At 41.7% G+C, this 27,872-nt stretch overlaps 2 protein-coding genes across 2 annotated transcripts in view; one reads left to right on the plus strand and one right to left on the minus strand.

Moving 5' to 3' along the window:
- The window catches only part of cux2b (cut-like homeobox 2b), a 104,010-nt gene extending 89,987 nt beyond the window's left edge, over positions 1-14,023 (minus strand). The window contains exon 1 of the mRNA XM_078250387.1: positions 13,626-14,023. Within this exon, the coding sequence (XP_078106513.1) occupies positions 13,626-13,688 (63 nt within the window). The 5' untranslated portion in view covers positions 13,689-14,023. The remainder of the gene's footprint in view (positions 1-13,625) is intronic.
- A 2,090-nt stretch (positions 14,024-16,113) lies between these two features.
- Positions 16,114-26,563, plus strand: myl2b (myosin, light chain 2b, regulatory, cardiac, slow). The gene is made up of 7 exons (XM_078249625.1): positions 16,114-16,155; positions 24,072-24,161; positions 24,275-24,364; positions 24,814-24,901; positions 25,052-25,130; positions 26,119-26,167; positions 26,262-26,563. Exons 1-7 carry the CDS (start codon positions 16,114-16,116, stop codon positions 26,364-26,366), a joined length of 543 nt encoding a protein of 180 aa, XP_078105751.1. The 3' UTR covers positions 26,367-26,563.
- Positions 26,564-27,872: the final 1,309 nt, after the last annotated feature.

Raw genomic sequence — 27,872 nt, forward strand, 5'->3', positions numbered from 1 at the left:
TGATATTTCCCTGAGGACGTCTACGGTGCCACCCTGAAGCATGCTTGCATACACTGAACAAACAAAAACGTCCAGCATCAGAAACGGGACTGTCTGGATGCTAAAAATATTATATTTCTTGTTTTCCGAATCATTTTCAAAATGCTATTGCGCCATTTGTGTCTAATTACTTCTCTCAAAACAGAAAAGCCAGGAAGTCAATGGATCAATCCATTTCAAGTATATTCTAACTGTATGCTGGACTCCAAGACACTGATGTCTTTTAATGGACCTTCAATCCATACTTGCAATTACGCATGCAAAATCTCCCATTAAGTAACTCCACTTACAGTGTATTTACTCGGTGCTGTTTGGGTGTTTTTCAGAGTGCGTCTTCCGTGAGGCTGAGAGAGCAGTGGCGAGATGACCTGAGGGAGGAGGGATGGTCTCCAAATGCACTAACACAATGATGGACACTTCCTCTGCAGCGCCAGCTAATCATTGTTGCCGATTCGTTTACACTGGTCCAAAATGACTCCCTGAATGACCGCCTTTGCATATTAAACAGACAAACAGACAATAGGGACACGCTGTAGGAGGACATGAGAGCGGCTAAACACCAGCAGTGTCATGATAGTCTGGGGAACAGTAGACTCATAATACTCTATGTACAAATGGGAATCCACCGGCTGATTGATAGCATATTAAACAGAATTGTGTTACTGCCTATCCACTGCACATTTTGACAAGGCACCTGCAAAACTGTTTTCAACATACATCAGCACCTATTCAGCATAACTGCATATAAAGTGCACTGCATCTCTCTGTACCAGAAAAAAAGGAGGCTATCAGGAGAAAGAGGTCTGGAGAGGAAAACAGAGAGAGTGCATGGCTACAGGCACGCAATCAGCTAAGAATTCAAAATCTCACCCAGTTTATACAGTTCCATAATCAAAGAGCAAAGAAGGAAACAACGCCATTGGCACAGCAGCAACGAGATTCAAAACATTTTCATTAGTGAGCAAAAAAAAATAAAAAATAAAAAACCAAGTACTTCTTAGTGAAAGCATTGCTTCTTTTTGGCATTAGTTTGATGTTTAAAAAAGGAAGATTAGATGGAGGACAGGGGTTTTTATGTCAAGTCTGAACTCTGCAAAAGCCTTTTTTTAGTTACACCATCTGATTTATATTGTTGTTTTTCCAAGTGTTTTATCCATTCTCAGTCAGAAAGTGGAGCACCAAAAATATGACGCAATAGTAAAGCTACAATAAATAATTGTAATTTAACTAATTAATTACCATGTATTGCCTCCGCCAAGGAGGTTATGTTTCCGGTTTGTTTGTGTCCGTTTGTTTGTCTGTCAGTAGGATTACAGAGAAACGACTTACTTACCCGATTTACATGGAAGTTGGTGTGAGGGTGTAGCATGGGCCAAGGAGGAGGACATTTTGAAGCGAAATCCGAACCACGGGGCAGATACACAAATTATTCTTCACTTTTGTTAACGTTGCGAGATAGGGCGTTTGTGTTACATTCACGTTGTGTTGGAATGATGGGAAAAATTAGTTCCCGACTGTGAAATTTTCGCCTGCGTTAACATTATGAGATAGGGCATTATTTTACAATGTTACTGATTTGCTTCCTTACTGAAAATATGGTCACTTGTGTCAATCATGTTGTCAATCATTTCTTTTTCAGGATACTGTACTCTTAATGTTAATACAATTTATAAACTAACAATATCTTTCCATTGAGGTTAAGGAATAGCGGTCTACCAGTACCAGTCTACTCAGGGCTGCATAGGGGTGCACTTGGACAGAGGAAACAAGGGAACAACTGGTATTAAACAGCAGTATGCCAATGTGTCATTTTGTCTGTATGTCACACTAATGCCATCGTGTTAATATGCAAACATGTCATTATATGTCAGGGTCAAAATGGCATTAATTAGTGCCAGTGTCACTTGACGATTTGTTATTTTGTCAATATGCCATTCAATATGGGATTATGTCCGCTAACCTCGATGCCAGCCTTTATATATGACCTGACGTCACTGTTTAGAGACGTCTGAGTTCTGCGTTTATGTACTGTAAATGGGATATGCTCTTCCTGACTACAGTCCATTGTCTTGTTAACTTTGTAGCTGGAACCTTCTGTTTATGTTATTTCAATTTTTCCATCACTGCTCTTCTGCTGTATTGATCTATGTCATGTGCTCAGTCAGTCTTATCTTTCATTACTACAACTTGCTCTGGAACTTGTTTTGTAAAACAAAAGCTACACACATTTTATACTGCTATACTACTATTACTCACATATTATACTATTTATTATAGTTATTATCTGGGACCCATGTTCATTTTCATTCTGCTGATTTGTCTTCCTCCTCAAAGTGTCTGTATCTTGTACACCATAGGACCCACAGCTTCCAATCTTTCCAGACAGGTTTCACATTTTGCCAACACTTTGTCTGGAAAAATGGTATAAATTGATCCGATTAAACACAGCATAGTCTCGCTCGGGCAGACCCTCCTCCAAAGCACGCTGGAGGAGGGTCTGGCTACTCCTGGCATGCAGAGATCTGAGAAAAGGTTAGCCATAGTCCTCAAAAATCCACCGGAGTTTAAAATGTCAACACAAAGGAAGCACAAGGCAACGGAAATCCGGCCTAAATGAGTGAAATCCGGCGGATTTTCCGGCGGCACCGGCGCAACAGTACAACAAACGCTTCTACATGTTGGCCAATAACTTCTAAACTGATCGTCATACAAATATAGATTTTCAGTCACAGAAGCTAATCATTTTGCATAGTGATAATAATTATAGCTATTTCTATTTCCTGAAAAAACCATTTTTACCATCGCCCTCGTAAACCATTGATGCGTGCCAGATGTGCAAAAATTAGGAGCACTCAGAAGAAGGGTTATCTCCCCATAATTCTGTCTACGCATCGAGTCATAACTAGACGTCGTCAGCAGTTGCGGAGAGGTTCTGAATATTAAGTTTATGGGCTTCTCATTATTTAACATGTTAGGGTCTCCCCACAGCCCAATGAAATGTTGATGGAAGTATTACAGCTTGTTTGTTGGCTCCTCACTCCTACTCACTACTTATGCAAATGGTAAAAGAGGTCTCTTTGGACAGACCCACATTCGCACAGAAAAAGACATTAGACTGATCCACCTTTCTGCTCTGATGTGAATACATATTCATGACTGTTCTTCCAAAGGGCAAGACTAGAGAGCGTTGGATTTGCTGCAGCCTTGGTGGTGGTGGTGGTGTTGCAGACATGCATGATGAGGCCAGACCCCTGCCTGGACAGGCCAGGGACTGCAGTGGTGCAGTGATCTGAACTAGCCATTTCCTGCCTCTCCATCTGCATACAGTAAAAAACAAACATTCCTGTAAATAAAGACGGCTGTCCAGCAACTGTCTTCCCAGCGACAATGGTATTGACCGTAGTCAGATGCTCCGCTGATTAAAAATTGATCCATTTTGAAAAAATCTAATCAACTGAATAGGATTCTTTCATACGTGGGGTGGGGTTGGGGGATCGTTTGTTGGGGGGTGGAGGGGGTTGAGCAGCTGCTGACACAGAGAGGCAGACCTGTTATTAACCCCTGCATCTCCACGCAGCCCCCTGCACCCTGAGCCCCAGTTCACATCCCCCTGCGCCCTGGGACTAGACATGGCCCAGACGGTCTGAATTATTCAGCAGTCTGAGAGAGGCTCCGGCCACTTGGCCTGTTAATGCCTGCCAGTAGAGGCTAGTGGCTATAATGGCCAGTCCAGAGGAGCCCCAGTTCCCAGAGGACTGGAGGAGGGCTGCTAACGCAAGGCTGCAGGGGATGTGAGAGCAAATTCATCAGGGGCTGAGGTTGCGGCAGGTTAATGATGCCGCACGTCTAGACGAACGCTGGACTCACACCCTGCCAAAAGGCAGTGGGGGGTTGGCAATGGGATGCAATAATATTTTTTATCTTTGAAGGGAGAACAAGCCCTGCAATATTAAATTTCGGGACTTATTTATAAAAGAGCAGCATTGTTGACTTTGACCATGATCCACAATTGACCTGAGGTCCCCCCCCCCTCCCTCCTTAAACATAACAGAACACAATGAATATCTGCAAACCCACCAATATGACCAGACCTCATGCTATATTCTGGTAGTCCCCCTTTTATTTAAAAGCTCAATGAAAAGTAAGTAACATGTATCACAAATGGATCAACTGTTCTGACATAGCTGAACGACATTCATGATGGAGAGATTAAAAGATCGTCTACACAACCCAACTCTGATTACCCACGACCCCTTCTCATCATTGCACAAACATTCCCAAAAGCTGGAGAGGGCCCTCAACTCCGGCACAAAGTCACTCTGTAATCAGGGCATGTCCCCCAGAGAGAGAGGGGATGAAGCTCCGGGTGCGATTCTTGTTTGGGAGCGGCTCGGGTTGCTATGTGGTCTATCACCTTGGTGATCACGTGCATCCGCTCGGTGTCTCTGAGAGTGTAAACACAATAGTAGATACGGGACATAACAAAATGACCTCCTAGGTGCAAGCACAGATGATCCAGTCAGAAAAAGCAGAATACATGATCTGCGTGGCATCTACCTGGAGGATTCCTAATAGAGAAAGCGCTCAGACAAAAAGCAATCATTGTTGCACCAGAACTCTGTCATCATTCACTGTGAGGACAAACGCGTTATAAAGTCCAGGCAGGGAGGCAGAGGAAGGTGTTCTTATTATCATCCACTGGAGATTTATGCACTTAAAGGTTGACTTCTTTGAGTGAGTGGGCTCGATAAGTCTGATGAAGCGAAATGAGTTCAGCCTTCAATAGGTACTATCTGTGCTGGACTGCACCACCACAACACGCACTCCTCCCTTATCCGGGATCTGATGCCAAGCGCATTTACTGTTGAGGTCAACGTCACTGCCATGATTGAACCAAACCAAGGGCGTCCCACAGAAGGCTACAGAAGGGACGCGGACACACCCCGCGTCCATTTACACTAAAGTCATTTCCCCAGCTCCTCTCACTCAAGGTGACAAAGCACATCATTCAGAGATCCACGCGAAATGATCCTGATGGCCCTCATCGCAGCAGAGGCCCTCCCACATTCCATCAAAACAGGTCCGCGAAAGCAGGCAGCGAGAGGAGCTCCTTGAAAAATACAAGACATACATTCGGACATCCAAGCAGAGACGTCTAAAATGTAAGGGCAAAGCAGAGAACCACATGCATTGCAAATTATTTTGCTTGGCTGCAGCTTAAAAGCCCATGCTTGCTTATCATAAAGAAACACTGTTCACACTCTAAATATTGGTACTACATTAATAGTCAATTGCATCATTTCCATACAGCATCAAGCTGAGATGAGCTATTGTAAGGCTAAACATTCCTTTGAGGTCTGCACAGATCTCCTGCAGCCAAGTACTCAGGAGGACCCAAAAGACTGTCCACTTCACATGCATGTCCCCTGGTTTGTCATACAAGTTGACCCCCCTCCCACCTCAACCAAATGTCTGTTCCTTAGGCATACACTTCCTCCTCTCGCATACAGCAGAAGCCTGGAGCAATGTTTAGCTAAACCTGCTGGCCTACGTAGGAAGAGAGAGTCCCCAGAGGGCTGAACAATCAGACAATTTCAAGATCATGAAGCATTAAACCAATCCCGGCAGGGTACACTAATTAAACAGCCGAGCCCGGCACAGCCAACCAATCCCCACAGAGCAATTAAATCCATCCCCTCTAAAACACTGTGGAACCTGTCTGGGGAAAACTGCCGAGGAGTGAGAGAGAGGAGAGAAAGAGGGAGAGATGGAGAGGGGAGGGGAGGAAAATATCATAAAATTCTTCTAGAAAACTAGATGAAAAAAAAAAAAAAAAAACTATAGGGGGAATGCAGCAGGAGGCTAACAAGGGAAATTGAAAAAGGAGCAACTCAATTCAGTTCTTTGTTCTTTTCTCTATTTTTCGCATTCAAATTCAAAATGTCTGCTGGGGGGGGGGGGGTGCGGGGGGTGAGTCTGTGACCACATTTAAATGCAAAACAATAGTGACCCTGTTGCGATCAAAAGTTGCATATTTAATTAAGATTACAAGGTCGGGAAAGCACTCGTGAGACTGAACGGAAAGACAGAATAGCCTCAAGGCCTACATTACACACCGGCAGAGCTGCTAACACAGTTGCAAACCCTAATCAATACCCCCGATGCCCTCCGCTACGAAAGTAAATGAACAGGTGACAATGGAGGCATGACATCACTGGGCTTTTCAGGGAACAACAAAAGCAGATAAACTGAGAGGCAGGGGACAGCGGAGCGATGCAGACTGATTTTGGGGAGATGCTGTACCTCCGACACACTCCAGCAATAACTAATTAGACCGCATGTGTTAACATATATAATTGCTGCTGTTGTAATAAGTGAATAGGGTGATACGTTTTTAACAAAATCGTATGGCCAGGTAGGCAAATTCTCCTGTTTTGTTATTTCCCTGGGGAGGCTCCCACGAGGTGCAAGTGTATTTCGGTGGTGTTGAAGAGGAGCCGAGAGCGCCAAAGGGGGGGTAGGATTCGAGCAGGAGTGACTGCAAACCAGAGGTGTGGACAGGGAGATAGACTTGCTCTTTTCTCCCCCGACTGAGGCGGTGTATAAATCACAGGGCCCAGCTTCATGTCTCCACTTCCTGTTCCTCTCCATTAAAAATGATAAACTGTACCTCTTGAAGCCACTCGCTCGCTTTAGGTCCCCAGTCTGCACCTTTCCTGGTGAAGAAGCGTGAGTGCGCGCCTCAGATTTATTCTATCCCCTTCCATTGTTGGGGATGAATAAGAGAGTAATTAACTGTGTGGGGGTAGCAGCTGCACAAAGACAAGACCGGCTAACACAACAAGCCTGATCCATCTGCCTTCGCTGTAACACACCTTTTTGTATTTGTATTATTTTTGATACATAACAGCAACATCTGCTTAGTAATAACAAAACGCTGGGTTAATACACAAAAGATCACCAAGAGGCCGTCTTTCCCGGGTCTTCTCTCTTCCCACTTAAATGAGGACAAATAGGTCTTACGAATGGGTGGCATGCACAAGACTATTCCTCCAGTCTGGTAAACACACTCTGAGCAGTGGCACATAATGAGAGCGACTGAGATCCCCGAAGACAACCTGGAGAAGGCAAGTGAAGCATTGATCTCATGAGCATGCTGGGCCCAGGAGCACCCTTCACACCATGCTAACCCGAGCTACATGACAACCACAACATCAGAACACGCGCACACACACACGCACACACACAGTACAAAAGCCTGCCACTTGCACATTTGGGGTAAGAAAAAAAGAAAATGAAATGTAGCAAGTGAAACCCTGCCAAATACACCTGAGGCATGCTAGGTGGAGAGATGGAGAGACAGAGAGAGGGAAAGACAGAGAGGGAGGGCGGTTGGATTCATCGTAAGCCCAGTGAAATGAACAAGAAAGGACTGGTGCTCAATACGTCTGCTGTGGCGTCAGACAGTCAAAACAAATAAAGCCAAGGCCGCGGTGGAGAAGCGCAGCTCAATATGAACTTGCTGGTCTTGGGACTTGCTGTCAGCGGGGAGAAAGGACACAGCTTTATGCTCATGCCGATGAGCCATTACTTCTCCCCTCGTGATGCTTCTGCTTGGCTCACTGTGAGGGAAGAAGAGGCTGCCCTACCGCCATGGAGCCGTCCTCCAGCAGACTAATGTGTCCCTGAAGTTTTGTTAAAGCTGGTTATTTACTCCTGCAAAGCAATTGCTCCAGCCTAGGGGCAGCAGAACGGAGAACGCACTGCTATGAAAAATCTGGCGTCTCTCGCTACGAAGCACTGTCAACTACCAAGGGGGCGTTCCTGCTGAAACATTGGGGTTATTGTTTTTTTTTAAAAACAGCTTCCAAAAGCAGATATATTCAGGCAGGTAGCCAAAAGACCAAAATGTGACATCAATTCTTGGCACTCATTAGCCACAACAATTAGTGATCAATACTATGAAATCATATGTCACCATGGTGTCAATCATTCCAGCTGCTCTGGTTCAAGGATGTTTACAGGGTAATTTCATCCAAATTAAAAAAAAAAAAAAAAAACATTTTCTCACTTACCTCTTGGTATCTAGTCACGGAGGTTTGGTTTTGTTTGTTCAGGTTTTGAGAGATCAGCCTCTGAGATCTCTGCTCGACTGACGAACATATAAGAGCGACATCTCTTTTCTAGAATAACAATGTCCCCGTTTCTCTGTAACATCCACAGGGCATGCTGTCAACAGTTTTTGTAGAGGCTATTTCTTTGGTAGAAGCTACTTCCAATGAAAACTGTTTACAGGGAGGATTCTAGCCCTGATCCACGACCATCATGCGCATCACGCCGCTGCGTCGCCATCTACTAGAAGTCAGACATTTCAGTCACTGAGAAGCTCATCTGGTGGTAGGCGATCTTCTTAGCGGCAATAAGCCAGTCCAACTTTAGTCCAACTAACAAAAGGTCTCTTCCATCCATAGACTGTAAAAAGAAAAAAAAAAAATACAATATACACTATGCTTCCATCAAAGTGAATACAAACCATGTTAAATCAAAGATGGCGTAGAAATTTCTTTTTTGGCTTACCTGTGTGCCGTCGGCAGCAGTGTGCTCAGTGCTGCCACTGGTGGTCAGAAGCTATATAACCACAGCACTGCTGAATAAAATAGCCTGCTCTTTTACATAGCCTCCATCTTTGATTTGACATGGTTTGTATTGATAGTAATGGAAGAGAGCTTTCTCGGTCAGAGTAGTTGGTCAGAGAGTTTTGTTGCTTTGGACCGACCTAATGGCGCTAAAGAAGACTGTTAACGTTCTTCCCGTAACGAATTGTATGAGCCGATCAGGGTGAAATGTCTGAATTAGCGAGATGGTGATGCAGAACAGTGATACATAGCATGACGGTGTCTTGACAGACACTTGCTGCAGCTGTCATTTGTGACAACGCAAAGGAAGTTGCATTCACCAGCATTGCGTCGAGGCGGATGCCGAGATCTCAGAGGCGTCTATGTTAAAACCTGGGGGGAAAGAAATAAAAAGCAAAGCTTAACGCATGGCTAAAGTAAAGTGAAAAAAAAAAAAAAAATACATTTTGTTTGTAGTTTTGCGTGAACCAATCCATTAAAATAGAGCTTTCAGGACATTTCAAGCCTTCTATTGCTGATATAGACAGTAACATCGTCACGGCAGGCTTATCAAACAGCAGCGCGTATACAGCAGCCTGCAAACAGGAGCACGAGCAAGGCAAAATGATTGGATAGGTATGGAAATCCACTTGAAGGAAGGTCAAAGTGATTAAGCTGACATTAATGACAGGCCTAGTCTTCCTGTGAGAATGCTCACGGTAGCTGTCTCTAAACCCATTTGTCATTCTGCTTCCAACGCTGAAGCATCTGCTTTGAAGTCTCTACCACTAATGCTACACAGAGAGGTTAAACAGCTTAATGCTGAAGTCTATTTCACTCCTCTCGCTCTCTAATGTTCCCTGCGTTTTATGTACCAGGGTTATGGCTCCTGGATTTCACATCTCAATTTGCCCCAGATAGTCCTGTAAAAGCTCCTCTCTTTCTTATTTGCTTTGTTGTCCCTGTCAAAAGAAGAGAGGGGCAACCCGAAGGATATGGGACCATGACAGACATGCCCCACCCATCGATTCACAGAAGTGGTTATAATGAAAGCGTGTTAAGAACTGTTTATATGGGAGGCATGCGCTGCTCAAACCACTGCTGATTATGATGATGGGGCAGCTTTTACATTCAAACACAGCACCTGTTTTTTTTTTAAAAAAGACCTGACAACAAAAGACAAGTCTTGAAAAATGAGATAATGAGCACATATAGTACCCACTGTGGAGGTCAGCTGGAAAGCCTTTTCATGTCTATCACAGCATATGAATGGAATGATACAGTCATTGTGATAAATAATACAAGATCTGAGGCGCTCTGGACTTCCTTATTCTCCCATAGAATGAGATTATAGCGATGCATGTGACATTAACAATATCAGCAAACAAATATATGAAAGCATGAATGAAATGGAGACAGAGAACGATTTTCACAGCCAATTTGAGATTGCAGAGTTGGTGTGAGCGTGCGCGTGCGTGTGCGTGTGTGTGTGTGTGTGTGTGTGTGTGTGTGTGTGTGGGAGCTACTGGCAAACAGCACACAGAGCAGGCTGGCAGCGGAGGCAGCCAGGCTCACAGGCTGCAAAGCAATTTCACTGTTTGGCAATACTGTTGTCTCTGTGTGCGGATTAGAGCTGACACCAGAGCAACTGAGTCATGCTAAATGTAGTACAATCACAAGCTTTTGTTCCTGATCTAAAACCCCTACTGCCTCTTAGATTCACGGAAGAGAGAATGGAAACAAGGCTAAGGAATGGTAACAAATAAGTGGAGCATTATTTCGCTGTATGAGCGCAGCATTGCGACATCGCCAAAAACAACAAGGGGATAAAAGTCGCTGGTAGTAAAGGCATGGAGCCAGAGTTTTCTGAAGTAAAATCAAACGCAAAAGTCTTTTGTGGTCTGATTTGACGGTCCTTGCGAATCCTTTTTTTCTGAGTATTGAAAGGGTCTATTAAAAAGGTAATAATATGTGTGATAAATTAATACAACATTTCAGCTGATAGGATAGGATGCTGCATTTCCACCAGGTTTGACCACACATTCTCATCACCTGGCTCTGCAAAGTCTTTCTACAGGCCCAATGATCTCTCTCTCTCTCTCTCTCTCTCTCTCTCTCACTCTCTCTCTCTCTCTCACTGTATTGGCCCAGAGTTGTTTTTGGGCCTGGCAGGACCTGGCAGGACGGACCCTGACCCGTCCTTTTCACGCTCGCCCACAGAAATGCCATCTGGCTGGTGTGAATGATTACCACAGCAGCGGCCGGGTGACCTGCAGCCAGCAGGAACCAAGGTCACTCCACCTCAGCGCTTCGCACTTTCCCTGCCCTCCTTTCATCCGCCTGCAGGTGAATTATTCATCCTGTACAACTCGGAGGCACATATCTACTGCACAAAACACAAAAAAACTGCACTCTCAGTTTACTGGTATAATAACTTGTAAAGAGAAAATAAATGTTCTAGTGTGAACTGCTAAAATAGAAAGCTTGTAGATGTCCTCAGATATAGCAAGAATACGGTTCTATATGGGCTTAGATGGGGCAACAGCTGTAATGATTTTAAACTGCCAGAACTGGCTCCAACCATGACTGAATGAGAAATAAGTGAATTAATTGATTCCTGACATATGTAGCAGAGGATGTCACATTTAAGCTAACAGGCATGTTTGCAACCAGAATATTCACCAGAGCTGCTGACTATAAGATAATGTGATCAAATCCACGCTCACCCTGTGAAATATGAAATGTTTCAGAGTTAAAGAAACCGCATTTCAGCCCAAAAATCAAACCACCGCTATCAACACGTGCACGCGTTTGGCGAGCTGTCTTTGTCAACTGTCACGTCATGATCATTACAAACACCAAAAATGTATACGAGTAACAAACCGATTCAAAAACATCAAAAAGGGCAATTTCACCGGCTAGACTTTGAAGACAAAGCCAATGTGCGTTAATTACAGTTGCTATAATTCAAGCCAACGTGTATCTATATGTGCAGTTTTAGCTCATTTCCCTTTTGAAGACCAATATGTGTATTTCTGCAAGAATGTCTTTTTTTTACAAAAAAAACTGTTTGCACAATTATCCATGTAATTCACAGTGTTTACTTATGGTTCACAATACCCTCTGGACTACATGTAAAATAAAATATAATCCAAAATCCAAGGATGCTGCAGATGTGATCACCTAAATTAATTTCATCAGCCTTCCACCTATGACTTATTGGTGGAATTATTTAGCCACCTTTATCAATTGTCAATAATCCATTTGCTAGATTTAGGTAGGCTACTGCTATTCCATAGCCAGTGGTATCAACGTTAATTTGCATGAGGATAAGGTCATTCAAGGGAACCCAAGCATGAATTAACACTTTTCAGCAGGCATCATTACTATTGTTATTTTATATATAAATAGCTGTATGCCTTATGATGGTCAAGAGACTGGAGGCTACCCTTTTATATACCACTACATCACTGCTCATGACACTATAGGTAATGGCTTGGGCACCCTGATGGGGCAGTTCAGATGTAGCTCCTGTGCTACTCAGTCACATTTCATGAAAAACCTTGAATGTATACATCTATCATAAATGGGGGGGGGGGAGACCAGGATGAGAGCCCGCAGAGAGGACGCTACATGAAGCCGCAACAACAATAGCTCCCTCGCCCCTCTGGATCCCTGCTTGAATGAGAGAGAGGTCCAGCGGCTGGGAGCTGGAATAACACTCGACCAACACAAGACAACCGAGAGCCACCAGATCTGATTTCTCCTCCTCGGTAGGCTTTTCCGAGGGACACGGACTGCCATGCTCCTGTCATTTCTCATGTTACAGAACATCAGTCAAACGTTGCCCTTGCGCCGGCCGAGGCTGATTTACAAACATTAGCGGGGAATACAATTACACCGCCCCCCCACCCCCCGGCCGAGCAGCCCTATGCGGCTTCAGGAGAGAGAAGAGGAAGGGGGGTGGAGTGGAGTGGACACTGAAAACAGCGTTTAGCTTTACCAACCTTAATTCAACGTTTGCGTTCAGAATTACAAGCGTATAGCCTGTCAAGCATTGTGGTTTATAAATTCAACTTTCAGCTCAGTGGGTTAAGCTATATAGGCTACGGAGCGGACATGCTATTTAATAGGACTATATAGGTGGCTACATGTTATGGCTGTGATACAAACAAACTGCTCACCTGCCACATTCTCCACGATATTAATTAGAAACATGTTTGTACATGCGACATACAGTCCAGCGCTTCAGCGTTCAAAGACGTAGCCTTAAAGCTCGTCTCTTTTTCTTTAAAACTGGTTGTATGTTACACTGTCAGGGACGACTAACGTTTCTAAATGTAGGCTACAGCCTACACAAATGGAAAAAAAAAAAAATGTTTTCAATAAATGTCCGAACAGAATATCTAATGTGCACAAAATAAACTTTCCCAATCACACATAAAACTTCCCAACATGCAAATTGTTCAAGATACAAAAATGTAAAATTACAAGAATTGTAGGCTATTTTAGCCTACTGAAAGATGCAGCAGCAACGCAACGGCCGTCGACACAAACCGCATAAAACATTAAGCTGGGTGAAAAAGTTACAGCCTACGTCCAAGAACAGAGATTCGGGGGCGCATTAAAAGTTTCCGTAGCCTACATGTAAGTACGCCGGTGCTGGTCGCGGACAATAAAGAGTAAAAAAAAGGCAGAAAAGCTAATGCATGTAAACATCATTGCTGTCCGCGGTGCTGATCCCAGATCGGTGTGGCTAACACAGAGGCTGTGCAGCTCCACGGTCGCTCCACCGCGGATCAATGATTGAACTGAACAAAGGCAGAAGAGAGATCAATTTCTAATAACTATCAATGCAAACACCGCTAGCTTTCGTCTTACATTCACCCAAAACGAGACAACACGCACAGGGTACAGTAACAAGACATACCGCTGGAAAAATAAGCCGAGAAAGGTGAGAATAGCACTAACCTGAAGCCGCCGTAGATCAAATTTCTTCCAATATTGAAACATCGATCCTACATCGGCGGCCATCTTGGGGGATATTGAGGAGATTTTTTTTCAGCGGCTGCAATAAATATGTGGGCTGGATTCCCCCTCGTTAAACAACGTTTACGTTCACCGGTCCCACTTTAAAAAAAAATAACGAACTGACTTGACACGAGACTCCACCGAAATGTTTGACAAGTCTGCCAACATGTTTTGTGGAAGTAAGAAGGAAAAAAAGTAGACGATATTTTTGGTGAACTGCCCGGGTCTTTGAAAAAGTAAAGAGCAAGTGTGTCCGTGCCTCCGTCCCCAACATTTACTGGACAATTGCACTTGATTTTGCTTTGGCAAAGTTATCAATACTGACGTAAAGCCCGGGGTTGATCAATACCGTCTGGAAAGGGGAAGGAGATGATGTGTAGATTAGTGGAGTTCAGGGAATTTAGCCAAGCCTACTTTTTTTTTCCCCTTTCTTTTTTTTTTTTTTACAGTGTTTATTATAGGAGCATACGGGACAGTAGGCTACAATTAGAGACAGTGTTGGAAATATCGACAAATGTAGTCTAACTATTATTAGAATGTCACTTAACGTTAGTCCACATGTCGTTTTCTCATTATGCAAATTAGACAAAATATATGAATATAACTTTCATATGTTGTGATTATGTTTTTTTTTTTTGTTTTTTTTACTATATAATGCTTTTTGTGGATGAGTTTACACAGAGGGTCAAAGTCTGTGTGACTGCATTTATTATTTTTGTTTAATTGTGCATCCATATTAACAGAAAATAATAAGAACGTAAAAGTATACATGCATGCATTATAAGACCATAAACATTTGCTTTTAGATTGGAACAAAAAAAAACTTGTCAATTTTCCTAATAGGTTAATGACAGCACCATTGTGAGCAGACATAAAACTGTCACATTTTACTTTGTCTAACTCAATAAAGCATGAGGGTGTTCTTTGTCTACTTAGTGACTTAGAACAACTCATTCCTTTGGTCAGGGAGCATACTCTGTCTGCTGCTGTACTGCTACAACAACACTGGGGCCAGGTGCTCCCCCTGCTGACACCACAGTGGTAGAAGCAAGGGTTTTGTGCAGATGAGCGTTGTGTGCTTTCCTCCATTAATTATACCATTATCACTGAGTGAAGGTATCCATCAAAACCAATGGTTGAGTCCACGTTCCACCTCCTCAGCCTCACAGTGTACAGTAGCTTCTAGCCAATATGAAAATCAGTCTCAGGTAGAAAATAATATCCTCACAGGGTTATATTTTTAGCACCACAGGGACCAATGATATATTAGACTGCCATAGACAAACACCTAAGGGGAAAGATGGGGAGAGATTATTAAAAGTGTTGTTTTTTTTATTTTTTATTTGTGGCTCTAGGGTGAGACTGAAATGCAGGATTTAAATATCAATAAGGAAGATATTAATGTATGAGAAAAACCAGAATTCACAATTTGGCTATGGAAGACAGCTTCTAATTTTTACAACTCATTAAATATGGACAAGAATATTGGTCAAATTAAGAAGTGGCAAATCTGTCCTCGGTTTGGTGATGTTGAAATCTTGTGATTTCCTGACTTAGTTTTGAGACATCCATCATCCAAAAATTAAGCTTTTGATTAATATTTAGAAGAGGATCTGATCAGTATACAGCCCATTTTGCAAATTGTCTCCTTATATAGAAGAACTCTCTGAGACACACTTCACCAGAGGGGTGAAAGGGGCCGGGTCAGCTGGGCCCAGGCCCAGCCTGAAGCTCTAGGCCAGGACCCGTCAGCGAGTAAGGAAGGACCTACAGTGCATAATGTTTTCTCAGCTGAATCTTTGACCTTGTCTCTGTACCCTGCTCAGACCAAAAAAAAAAAAAAACTCTCTTTTGCCATCAGATCAAGCAAAGTGTTTGTAATCACAGACATTTTCAGATGCCGGATAGGAACACTGTGTTCTGGCTCAACAAGAATGTAGAGCACCCAGGCTCTGTGGGGACCCAGGTGGGACCTAAACCCACAATCTCCTCCTCCACAGGCTGATGCTTTGTCTGCCGGGCCCCTGAATCCACATTCCTCATGAAAAATAGCTGAATCTCATGGCCTCAATCAGTTCTGTACTTCTGAATATAATCTTGACCTCACATTCACCGCTGTCATCAACAAAGCACTACGGGCCTCTTCCAGGAACCTTGTCACCCCCTTTAAATTAATACATTATTCTGAAAAGGCTTAATCATAAAAGTAATGCACGGTTAGTTAAAATGAGGACTGTGCACACAGAAGGGAAATCATCCAAGAGCAGGAGAATCGTTGTTTTGATTAGGTCAGTGGATGAGGGATTTCAAATGAATGTGGTTCTTGGGAAGTATTTGTATTAAATTGCTGACAGTGTATTTCATGAAATGGCATCTTGTTGATGAGTGACAGAAGATTCTTTGAGCTTGGGGTGCCCTGGTATTGCTCATGTACCAAGGCTCAGTCCTTACCACAGAATCCAGAGTTCAAGTCCGACCGGCGGCCCTTTGCTGCATGTCGTTCTCCCCCCTTTCCTTGTCTTGAGCTCTGAAATAAAAGCCGAAAAAATGATCTTTTCTGAATTATGGTCGTAAAAAGCACCACCTAAACAACCGTTCTACCATTGTATATATGAGCAAGGCATGAGACACATATATATATATATATATATATATATTAAAATAGCCCCACATCATCACATCCCCTTCACCATACCTAGAGATTGGCATGGTTTTATTTCAGTTAGTCTAATAGCTAACTGAGATAAGATCCATATCAATGCAAATCAAACCAGCTATTAGGCTAACTGAAATAAAACCATGCCAATCTCTAGGTATGGTGAAGGGGATGTGATGATGTGGGGGGGCTATTTTAATTCCAAAGGCCAAGGGAACTTTATCAGGATGCATAGTATCCTGGATCCATGAAATAACTGGCCTTTAAAAATAAACATCTGCCTGCCTCTATGGGAATTTAACATAGGGGTATGTATAATTATGGTCCCTGTATTTTAAGGAAGAACATTTATTTATTTACAATACATTATTCATTCACAAAAAAAATTGGTGTCCTTGAAAGGTCGGATTTTCCCTCATTTTTTTAATTTAAGGCATTAAGATCAATTTCCAAAAGATTATTTTTTTATTCCTCTTTTTAGTCAGCTTTAGCATGGTTATGAATACTTATGAGCAGCACTGTATATATAGGGATTCCTGACAACAACGTCTACTATTACAAAGAACTTCGCACCCTGACTCTGGCAGGCTTGGTGTGATTATAATACTTTAATAAAGTAATGATTACCTTGGTTACCATAGCAACTTTTTATGTAACCAAACAAGTGGGTTAAAACAAAAGAGAATGATGGCATGCCAAAATGTGAAAGGACTCGGATTTGACAGAGCAGGTCCACATGTGTAACAGCAGCATTATAGTTCTTAGCAGGAACAAGGGTTAAGTTGTGAAACTATAATTATACGTATTCCAGTAAGTCTTTTATTGAACCTTTGCTTTATTTGGTAAGACGTTGCATTTACAATGAGAGTCTAGAGCCTGTACCTCTCCACAAGGGCCCACCCACTTGTTTGCATCCTCATCAACAGCACAGTTTGTAACACTACTTTCCATCCACCTACCTGAACCAATCGATACAAGGACTTGCATGTATTGATGAAGGTATCTACTGTATGCATCTGCAATTTGACTGAATGAAAAAGAAATATTTTGCTGGGAGGGTGATTAGAGGAACAGATGAAGGTTTATTAAAATATTCAGGAACTGTGATAATGTCTTCTCGTCAAAGTAGAAATCATATCAACGTAATGAAAAACCTCATTTGGCGCATGATGTAGTTTAATGCAAATTAAACTACATCATGGAACAACAAATGAGCAGTAGAAACAGCAGTGAGTTGCTCCAGTGTTGCTGAGAATGAGTGGAGATCAGTTTGCCGTGGTAGTTCAGATGTTGAATGCTGTGGGTTGCTAGCACTACCCACTGGACAAGGTAGGTAAGTAAATGGTCAAAGAAATAAAGGAGTTTGCAGGGTGGAAATCATGAACTCCACTCCGCATGTAAATATTAGTCATATGCAGAGGTGGAATGTAACTTGGTACATTTACTCAGGTACTCAAATGTTGAGGTACTTGTACTTTACTTGAGTCTTTTCTTTTCATGCCACTTTCTACTTCTACTCCGCTACATCTCAGAGAGAAATATTGTACTTTTTCCTCCACTACATTAATCAGACAGCTTTAGTTACAAATTAAGATTTTTGCACACAAAACACACAAAGTTTATAAAATACAATGTTTTATTATAAATTAAACTGGCCAACAATATAATGGCCTAAAAGTACAGCTGAAATGATTAGACCATTAAACACTTGATTGACAGAACCGTTTGGATAATTTCCAGTTTCTAAAATGTGAGGATTTTTCCGCATTAAATACTTTTACTTTTAATACTTTAAGTACATTTTCCTGATGATACTTACATACTTTTACATAAGTAACATTTTCAATGCAATACTTCTACTTGTAACTGTGTGGTATTAGTACTTTTACTAAAGGTTCTCAATACTTCTTCCACCACTGGTCATATGGTCAAACTTTATCCAGTCACTGTCATCACTGTTTGCCAGTTGTGAACATCTGAAACATTCATTTCTTATCTCTGCTGGTAAGCCTATAGACCTTTTTCATAGCAGACATGTTGACATGTCATAGTAGGAAAAGCACAGGTGTATTCAAAACCATTAATGATGGCTGCTAATGATTCCACTTAGGAGAGACCCTGGTATTGTGCATGCTGACTCACTGAAATAGCTTACTGGGACACTTGATGGAATTGAGACATCGTTAAAGCGTAACTCTCACCAAAATGCAACCTAGGGTCTTTTTGTGAATTTACCCGAGTCAAACTTTCGTTTAAAAGCATATTTAGGACGGAATTGCCACTTTTAAGATTTACCGTATTTTCGTTTTTCGGTCAAATGGCCTTTTGAATGGGAGTGCTGGGGGCACTTTGATGCTAGCCTCAAAATAGCTATTTTTAAAACACTAAGAAGGCTTGACACAACATGAAACTTTGCTTGAAGTATCGCCAGGGGCTCTACACCTTAACAAAAGCATTGACAACATTGTTTGTGTACCCAGAGTTTACTAAAAAGAAAGGTTTTGAGCAACTCACATTAGCAGTTGTTAGGGTTAGGGTTTACGCTATCCGCCATTTTCCCAGTCAAAAATAGGCGATCTCCGAATGCGAATGAACGGACTCCATAGGAGGAAGTGTCATTCTTATATGAGGCTCCTTTTTCAACTACAAGGTCAATATTTTGTTTCACTAACGACAAAACAACGAATTATCTGTGCATTTATATGGAACTAAGCTTTTGGAGCTTTCCATCTTTACTCTCCTCCCTCGACTATTTTTGACTGGCTCGACAGACAGCGACCGGAAGAACAAAAGCTACAGTGAGTTGCTCAAAACCTTTCTTTTTAGTAAAATCTGTGTACACAAACAATGTTGTCAATGCTTTTGTTAAGGTGTAGAGACCCTGGTCATACTTCGAGCAAAGTCTCATGTTGTGTTGAGCCTTCTTAGTGTTTTAAAAATAGCTAATTTGAGGCTAGCATAAAAGTGCCCCTAGCACTCCCATTCACAAGGCCATTTGACCGAAAAACGAAAATACGGTAAATCTTAAAAGTGGCGATTCCGTCCTAAATATGCTTTTAAACGAAAGTTTGACTCGGGTACATTCACAAAAAAGACCCTAGGTTGCATTTTGGCGAGAGTTACGCTTTAAGGTTATCAATTTCAGCTGTGCTTTTCCTACTATGACGAGTCAAAAATGTCTGCTGTGAAAAAGGTCCATTGATGTTTGTCACAGTGGGGGAAGCACAGGTGCAACTAATAACCAGTAAGTCATGCCTGTGAACCATTATGCATAATACCAGGAGCCTGTCACTGGAACATCTAATTACAATGCAGCCTTAATCAGGGTTATTAATTACACCTGTGCTTTTCATGCCATGATGTGTCGAAACACATGCCGTTAAAAAGATTTCAGGATTTTAACCCTTGTGTGGTCTTCGGGTCAAATTGACCCGTTTTCAATTTTTGTTTTAAATCAGAAAATATGGGACGTCAAAATAAGCGCTGAAAATGTGTAGAAGAAAAATTTAACAATTTAAAACGTTGGAAAAAGCAAAAACAAACTGTGAAAAAAAGATTGACGGGAAGACAACACAAGGGTCACAAAAAACGTAAATGAACACTTGAAATTTTCTGGAAAGTAATCGGGAAAAAACAGCGGTTTAAAAATCTTGGATAAAACAAAATGCAAATGATGACCAAAAAAAAGCTATATTTAACCAACCATCCAAGGTACCCTGTGTAGTTTTCGTCTGTGTTCCTGTGAATGCTTAAAGGGCCAGTTCACCCAAAAAACTAAAACAAATTAAAAGACAATATGGTTTTTGCTGTAATTTGACTTCACTATAAAGTGAGATCCTGATTGGTTTCCAAACTAGTTGTGACGTCACACTGCTGCTCGTACATACACAAACTGAGATTTAAGTGGAGCACAGAGAAACTTTCCTCCTTGAGCAGATGAATGTGAAAACAGCCGTCCGGTGTCAAACTCTGCACATACATCGTGTAACAATAAATGAAGTAGCCTATAAGCAAAACACTTTTTTTGACTGGAGGGGGCGTGGGGGGGTCTTTAAAGTGTTCACTGTGAGTGTGTGATGTGCATAAAATTCTGTTGACCTTCCATTTCAAATCCACTTAACTTGCCTTTTATTATCACACAAACTTCACCTTATACGCCTTATGTATTATATATGAACTTCTACTTGTAATTGCTTTACATAGGCCTATTTGTACTTCTTTTACACCCTGGTTGTCCTGATTTGTTTATCAAATTGTTTTCCGATGTTCTTATGATGGTGTTGCTTCCTTTTCTGTGTTGTTTTTGTATTATTCTTGTTTTTGTTTTTTTCTTTCTTTGTCTTTTTGGCTGACTCCATGTTATTGTAAATGAGGGCCACCCCTCAATGATCTCTCGAGTATAAATAAAGGTTGAACATGAAACATGTCTATTAACTGGTTAACCCTTGTGTTGTCTTATGCTGCGTTCCAGGAAACCTGTAACTCGTGTTTTCACAACCTTCTACCCGTGAAAGTGCCCTGGAACGGCAGTCAAACCCGTAACTTACTACCCGTGAACTCGTACCAGATCGTTGTACTCCCAGTTACAGTTTTGACGTCACACACACATAAACAACAATGGCGACCGCTGTTGATGCTGTACAGATGCCGGTGATTAACAGTGAGAAATAAAAATAAATAGACATAAATAGGTAACGTAAAGCAATTCCGCACATTGTAATCAAAACAATACACATATGATTGTGTACTACTACAGGTTATGTTTATTAAATGAAGCCCAAAATATGTCGCCGGCTAGAAATCGCTAGTATCAGCTAGCGCTAGCTAACGTCAACGTTAGGTGGCCGCTAGCTAACGCTAGCTAAAGCTAGCTAAAAGGGTTTGTGGTGACTTTGCCTGGAACACTACCAAGTTGTGACTTGAAGTCGTAACTTTGTGTCTGGAACGCAGCATTAGGGTCAAATTTGACCCATTTTCTAAATTTATTTTTTAGAAATATGGGTTTCTTTTTAACTACCTAATTTTAATCACCCAAAAATAAGATGGATGATTCCATACAACGTGCTTCGCAAGTACAACGAAAGTTTGGATCTCTACTTTCATTGACTTTTCTTACATTTTTTAGCATTTGAAAAAGAAATTGAAATGTTTTCGAAACAGTACCTCACTGAACTTTGTCACATACCCTTCTGTGATTATCCTTCCTTTAATATAAGTCTAAATAATTAATAATTTCTGCTTTTTTAACTCAAGGATTAGGTATAATTTTCATATAAATAAGTGTCAAACTAGTGGTAATAAGTTGGTGTTAGGGGTGTTTATACATAGTAGTGAAAAGAAGTGTAAAACGGCAAAAAGAAGCGCCAAAAACATTTTAAAAAAGCGCCAAAAGTGTCGAAAAAAGGAAGAAAAACTTCAGAAAAACAGTTGATTTTCACAACAAAAGGGTTAAGGACACCCAAGCCGTGGGCGGCTGTGGCGGTCGTCTACAAAATCGGAAGGTCGGTGGTTCGATCCCTGACCCCTGCAATCTATGTGTCCAAGTGTCCTTGGGCAAGAACCCCCGAATTGCTCCCGATGTTGTGCCAGTGAATGTTTATCTGATGAGCAGGTGGCCCCTTGTGTGCCTCGGCCACCAGTGTGTGTGTGTGAATGGTGAATGGTGCCTGTGCTGTTTAAAGCGCTTTGACTAGTCACTAACACTAGAAACACGCTCTAAATCTAAATGCAGTCCTTTTACAAAGAGTAAAACACAGTCTAAACTAGCTCCATGTCATAACTGTCCAGATCATACGAACAATGTTTCCTACTAATGTTTTCCACAGTGCGACAGGCTGTTTATGAGCAAGTCTTATTGGGGCTCAGGACGCTTTAGCTAACAGTTCCGTTTATCGTGCTACCAAGAAACGGCTTCCATTATAACATCGTTTTTGTCCCTGTGGAGCACTAACAGGACAGCTGGGTGATGGATCCCATCAAGTGCAACTGTCAGTCACAAACAACAGTCCTTCCTGAGCCAAAGCTATGTCCTATTGTTATTCTTGGGTATCAGTAATGGGGTATGTGTGTTTGGCTAGTATCCCTAAATCTCATGAACTCTAACAATGGTTGGACAATAGGGATGAGGGGAGTGGTGGTGGAGGGGGAATTGTCTTCTTTACCTGGCCCTCTGACTAAAGAAGGCAAGGAGTATTTATAGACCGTAAGCATGCCATATTATGTGGGGAGAGGGGTCAGTATATCTACCCCCTTTGTGTTCCGCTTCATCATAAAGCAGCCGGGATACTGCTTGGTCCTCATCAGCTATATACCACTGAAACATGGTGAGTGGATACAGATTTCATTTGTTTAAAGTACCACCAGACTGTAAAGGGGACATTCTGTTTCTGCTGCATGTGTTTATAAAGTATATTGTATGAAATATTTATATGATATACTGTCATGGCATGTTTTGATGAATTATACGTCTTGCTCTTCTCACACCAATGATAATGAATCAATTTACCCCACGTCAATATGGGCGCTGAATACAGATCAACAACAAAAAAAAGATCATCAATAGGACAGCACTCCAGTTGTCCCATTGATGATTTATAATTGATTATTTGTGTCTACTCGCAATGCTGAAACGAAAATAAAAAAATAAAAAAAACGGTATGAATTGGTAATTGTAGCATGGAGAGGAGAAAGGAGGAGAGAAAACAGGAGGTAAGGGAAACAAGGGAGGAGATAAAAGAAGAGGAGAGGAGATGACATTAACGAAGAGGGGAGAAAATGAAAGGAGAGGAAATAAGGAGAGGAGAGAAAAGAGAAGACCCCTTGTTCCCTCCTCCTTTCCGCTAACGGTCTCTGTCAGAGGGGAGGAGAGGAAAGAAAAAAGAAAAAAAGATGGAGAAGAGTTGAGGAAACAGGAGAGGAAAAAAAAGAAGAAAGAAAAGGAGAAGAGAGGAGCAACAGGTACAGGCTACAAACAGGTCAAGAATAATGAAATGTATCGTGTTGATCAATGAAGTTTCTGCTGGTCCTTTCAGGTTGACCTGCACTGGGCAGCATCAAGAAACACATTCTGCCTCACATCCCACGATTGCATGAATCCTCTTAAAAACAAAAATAAAGAAATAAATGAAGCTGAGCGCCAGAGGTCCCGTCCATGAGATATACAAGCGCTCCAGAGCTAATCCACAACGAGGGTTAGACAGCAGCTGTCGAGAGGCCCGTGAATCCGAGCAATATGATGTCGTAGCGCTGCATCCCCTTACACTGTTTTTCCCAGTTCCTTGGCAGTCGTGTAAATAGCTCGACATAATCCTAGCCTCCCAGGGATTTTTGATCAAACAGGGCTCAGTGTACCAACCTGTCATCACCCAGCCAGGCCCTATAGAATAATCCCCCGTGTGATCCTGGGACTGTGGGAGTGCGGGCAGCGGACCACACCCTCCCCAGGCTTAGTCTGCATTCTCACAAAATTGGAGGCTTGAGTAAATATTTCCATAACAAACTGACAGTGTTTGTAATCCCTCCTAATGAAATGCGTGCCCCGGTATAAACCTTGCCTGTTGTGCAATTAATGCCCCCCCACACTCTGTAAGTTTGCTCATCACCGGCTCGCTATCATAAGAGCATGTGTCACAGTAAAACCGATAATGAGTGGAAGCTGGAGTAGAGAGCCAGGTGACGATAGTGCCATTATTATTGAATCTAATTAGAGTGTGATTGTCCAAACTCTGCAGTCACCCAAGAAGGCAAAGAAGAGATCTGACGGAGCCGGCTCCAATGTGTTCTCCATGTTTGAACAGGCCCAGATCCAGGAGTTCAAAGAAGTCAGTGCTCTGCCAAATGTTTTCTTTCACATAGAATTTGAGCATGTTTGCTCTGTGGTGGATGCTTACTGTGCATACAGGAGACACAGTATGTAACAATAACACTTCTGCAGGCTTTTACTATCATGGATCAAAACAGAGACGGTTTCATTGACAAGAATGACCTGAGAGACACTTTTGCAGCTTTAGGTAGGACCGCCTGTGTGTCTGTGTATTGTATTGTATGTCTCTTTTGAGTTGTAATGGTTCCACATAGTCACATTTCATTTGAGTGTACCTAGTTGTAAACCTTGTTAGAGCTGGAGCAATTGGGCGAGAACACCATTTTAATAATCGATTTATCTTTTAAGTACTTTGTACAAGCAGAAATGCTAAACATTCTCTGGTTCCAGCTTCTGAGCATTTGGCTGTTTTTCTTTGTCTCATGTAAAGTAAACTGAATCGTTGTTTTTGGAAGTGCTATGGGGATGTCACATTAGGATTCTGGGATATTATGATGCATTATTTCGCTTTGGTTGTAACACTGTATTGACCAAATGATTCATCAATCATTTGAGAAAATAATAGTCGGATTGATCAATTATGGAAATAATCGTTAGTTGCAGCTCTAAACCTTTGACCACCTCCCTCTCTAGGCCGTTTAAATGTCAAGCAAGAAGAGATTGATGAGATGCTGACGGAGGCCCCAGGGCCGGTTAATTTCACAGTCTTTCTCACCATGTTTGGAGAAAAACTAAAAGGTGAGGGCCAGTGTTCTGGATATTCCAGAGCCTGGTTGTATCAATTTATTTCAGGACCATGGCAATCCTTGGAAAAAAAAAAAAAAAAAAAAAGATGTTACCTTTGTTTACATTTTTCATCAACTCCGAGCTGCCACTGTTCCTCTCCAGGTGCTGACCCGGAGGAGACCATCCTCAACGCTTTCAAAGTCTTTGATCCTGATGGGAAGGGAACGTTAAAGAAAGACTTGTGAGTAACAGTCTACAGTGCTCTGTTAGATAGATAGATAGATAGATAGATAGATAGATATATACTTTATTGATCCCCAAGGGGAAATTCAAGGTCCCAGTAGCTTAAAGACATCACACACAACATTCACATACATCATAAACAGCATGATAAAATAACAAATCCACATGAATAAAATGGACAATAAAAGAAAAGATACTAAATATAAAAAAAATCCACATGAATGTACTAAAGGATGTATAAGCATGAGATGCTTGCAGTGACAGGGCAGGGACTGACCCTGTGATTCAGTATGAGAGTGGGTGTCATGGTGGTAGTGCAAATAAGTCCAATAGTGCAAGGATAAAGTCTAGAGACCAGCATTAAACATGGACAATATAAGAGAATAATGTAGACATAGTAATATAAAAACTATAGCAGTGCAAGGATAAAGTTAAAAAGACAGCATTAAATATGGGCATTATAAGGGAATAGAGTAGCCAGTAGGATAGACACAAATCAACAGTCAATATTAGAGTTTTGAAGTAATACGGTGACAGCCATTGTTCAAGTATTGACGTAGATGAGGTGAGCGTCCAGTAGGGCTGGGTACAGAATTCAATATTTTTTTAGGCACCGACTGAATTGCCTCTATAGCATCGAAAAAAGCCTCGTCATTCAATACCCAATTTCAATACCTAAGGAGTAAATCTCATCAGCGTCAGTGAGCCAATAAGCATGCAGCGGGCTTCTACCAAGATCTGATAATGCTGCTGATTGGCTGCTTAACGTCACACGTCGTAATGACAGGCAGGAAAAACCCTACGTTACGTGCAGAGACAGGGCTCACGTAGTAGGAGCTGAAAAACAAATACCAAGATTTGTACCGTTTTATAAAATTGGTATTAAGGAACCGTTATCAAAGTCACGGTATATTGGTATCGAAATGTTTTGAGCGATACCCAGCCCTGGCGTCCAGTGCGCTCATCATCGCTGCTTGTCTTTACAGCGTGACAGAGATGTTGACGACCCAGGCAGACAGGTTCACCCCTGAAGAGGTTAGAGCTCCGCGTCAGACATTGATAAGTTCAATTAAAAATGTCATTCACTCCAAAAAGAAAATCATCTTTTTATTGTACTTTATACCCATAGATGGAACAGATGTTTGCCGCCTTCCCACCAGATGTAGCGGGAAACCTAGACTACAACAACCTGGTCCACGTCATCACACACGGTGAAGAGAAGGACCAGGAATAGATGATTCCTGAGATTGCACGCTGGACATTTAAACCAATAGGTCACATTCGTGCCAAAATATCACACAAACTACAGCGGAAATATTTTATGTTTCACATTCATTCAAATAAATGATGTTATTTTTGCATGAATGTATCAATTACGTATTCATTTTAGTGTGTGTATACCACACCGTGTACATGTGATCTCTTGATATGTAATAGGTCAAATAAAAATCTATGAGCTCACAGAAAAGGAAGTGTTTAATTACATGTTCTGACAAGATGTTTTTGCTGAATGAATAAGGGAAGGGAGGGTTTGTATCACTGGCAGTAACGCTGAAGAAGATATTTGCAAAGATCCACTCGCATATTGGCATAACCATAATGTTTTGATGATGATGTGGGAGATTTCCAGGGGTCAGGAGGTTAAACATGCAGGCTTGTGAGGATGTTAGCTAATCCCAGTGTGAGGAACAACAATTACTCTTTTCCGTTTGGCTCCAGGGATATAGATTTGTGTGTGGCTTTGCTTCCCAAAGTTGCATCAGAAAAAGCTGTTTCAGTAGGGATATTTAAATAGAATTATTAGAATTAGCTGGATATAGTCTTTAAGTTTCAGTTCAGTGCTGAGTGTGCAGCAATAGGATTTGCAAAGGTTAAAAAATTCCAAAAAATATATTAAATTAAATATATAAAAAAAAATATATCTGTATATCTGTCTGAGCAGTTTCTCTCATTAAACACTTTGGCTGGGGATTGCAAAGATAGCCTACAGTGTCTATTTAGGGACGTCTACCTGTTTCTATTTTCCTTTAACTTTAACCTCGGAAGATTAAAATACATATGTATTGATGTTGTTTTTTGCAACCGAAACAACATCCATCAGCTCATTTACTCATATACTGTTTACTTTCTGTTAATGATCAACCTAATCTGTAATTAAAGGTGCAGTAGGTAAGACTTAGAAAACTAACTTTCTGTCATATTTGCTGAAACTGACCCTATGTTCGAGTACAACTACATGAAGTAGGTAATTAAACAAAAACAAAAATCTGGCTCCTCTGGCACCACCTACAGCCTGTAGAGCTCCCTGTTCAGATGCACCAATCAGGGCCGGGAGGGGGGGGGGGGTGTCTAACTGCGTGTCAATCACTGCTCATGCACACACATTCATTCTCCCTTGTGGGGGGAGGGGCTTAGGAGACCGTTTTGGGCTTTAGCGGAAAGGGGGGGAGGGACTGAGAAGTTGTCGATGTTCAAATGTTTTGGCTAAGTCCTGGATCTTCACAATCCTACCTACGGCACCTTTTAAGTTAACAGTGCAACTTCATTTAATATTTTCTGAAATTAAAAATGTGTTACATTTGATCATTTTTGATTTCACAGCAGTACTCCCCTATGAAAACCGAAAGCAGCATAACATGAGCAGGAACTGTATGGATTTGTTCCCTGTTAATGTAGGCTATCATATCACAACTGCCAAGCTACTTGAGAGCTCTACTTCCGAGTTCAGAATGGCTTGTTG

Source organism: Sander vitreus, chromosome 5 (assembly GCF_031162955.1).
Source record: "Sander vitreus isolate 19-12246 chromosome 5, sanVit1, whole genome shotgun sequence".
NCBI classification, from domain to species: Eukaryota; Metazoa; Chordata; class Actinopteri; order Perciformes; family Percidae; genus Sander; species Sander vitreus.

Coding starts and splice junctions, on each gene's coding strand:
- myl2b (XM_078249625.1), top strand. CDS start 16,114: ATGTACCAAGGCTCAGTCCTTACCACAGAATCCAGAGTTCAA. Junction 24,162..24,274: donor AGATCCAGGAGTTCAAAGAA/GTCAGTGCTCTG, acceptor ACACTTCTGCAG/GCTTTTACTATCATGGATCA. Junction 24,902..25,051: donor GTTTGGAGAAAAACTAAAAG/GTGAGGGCCAGT, acceptor GTTCCTCTCCAG/GTGCTGACCCGGAGGAGACC.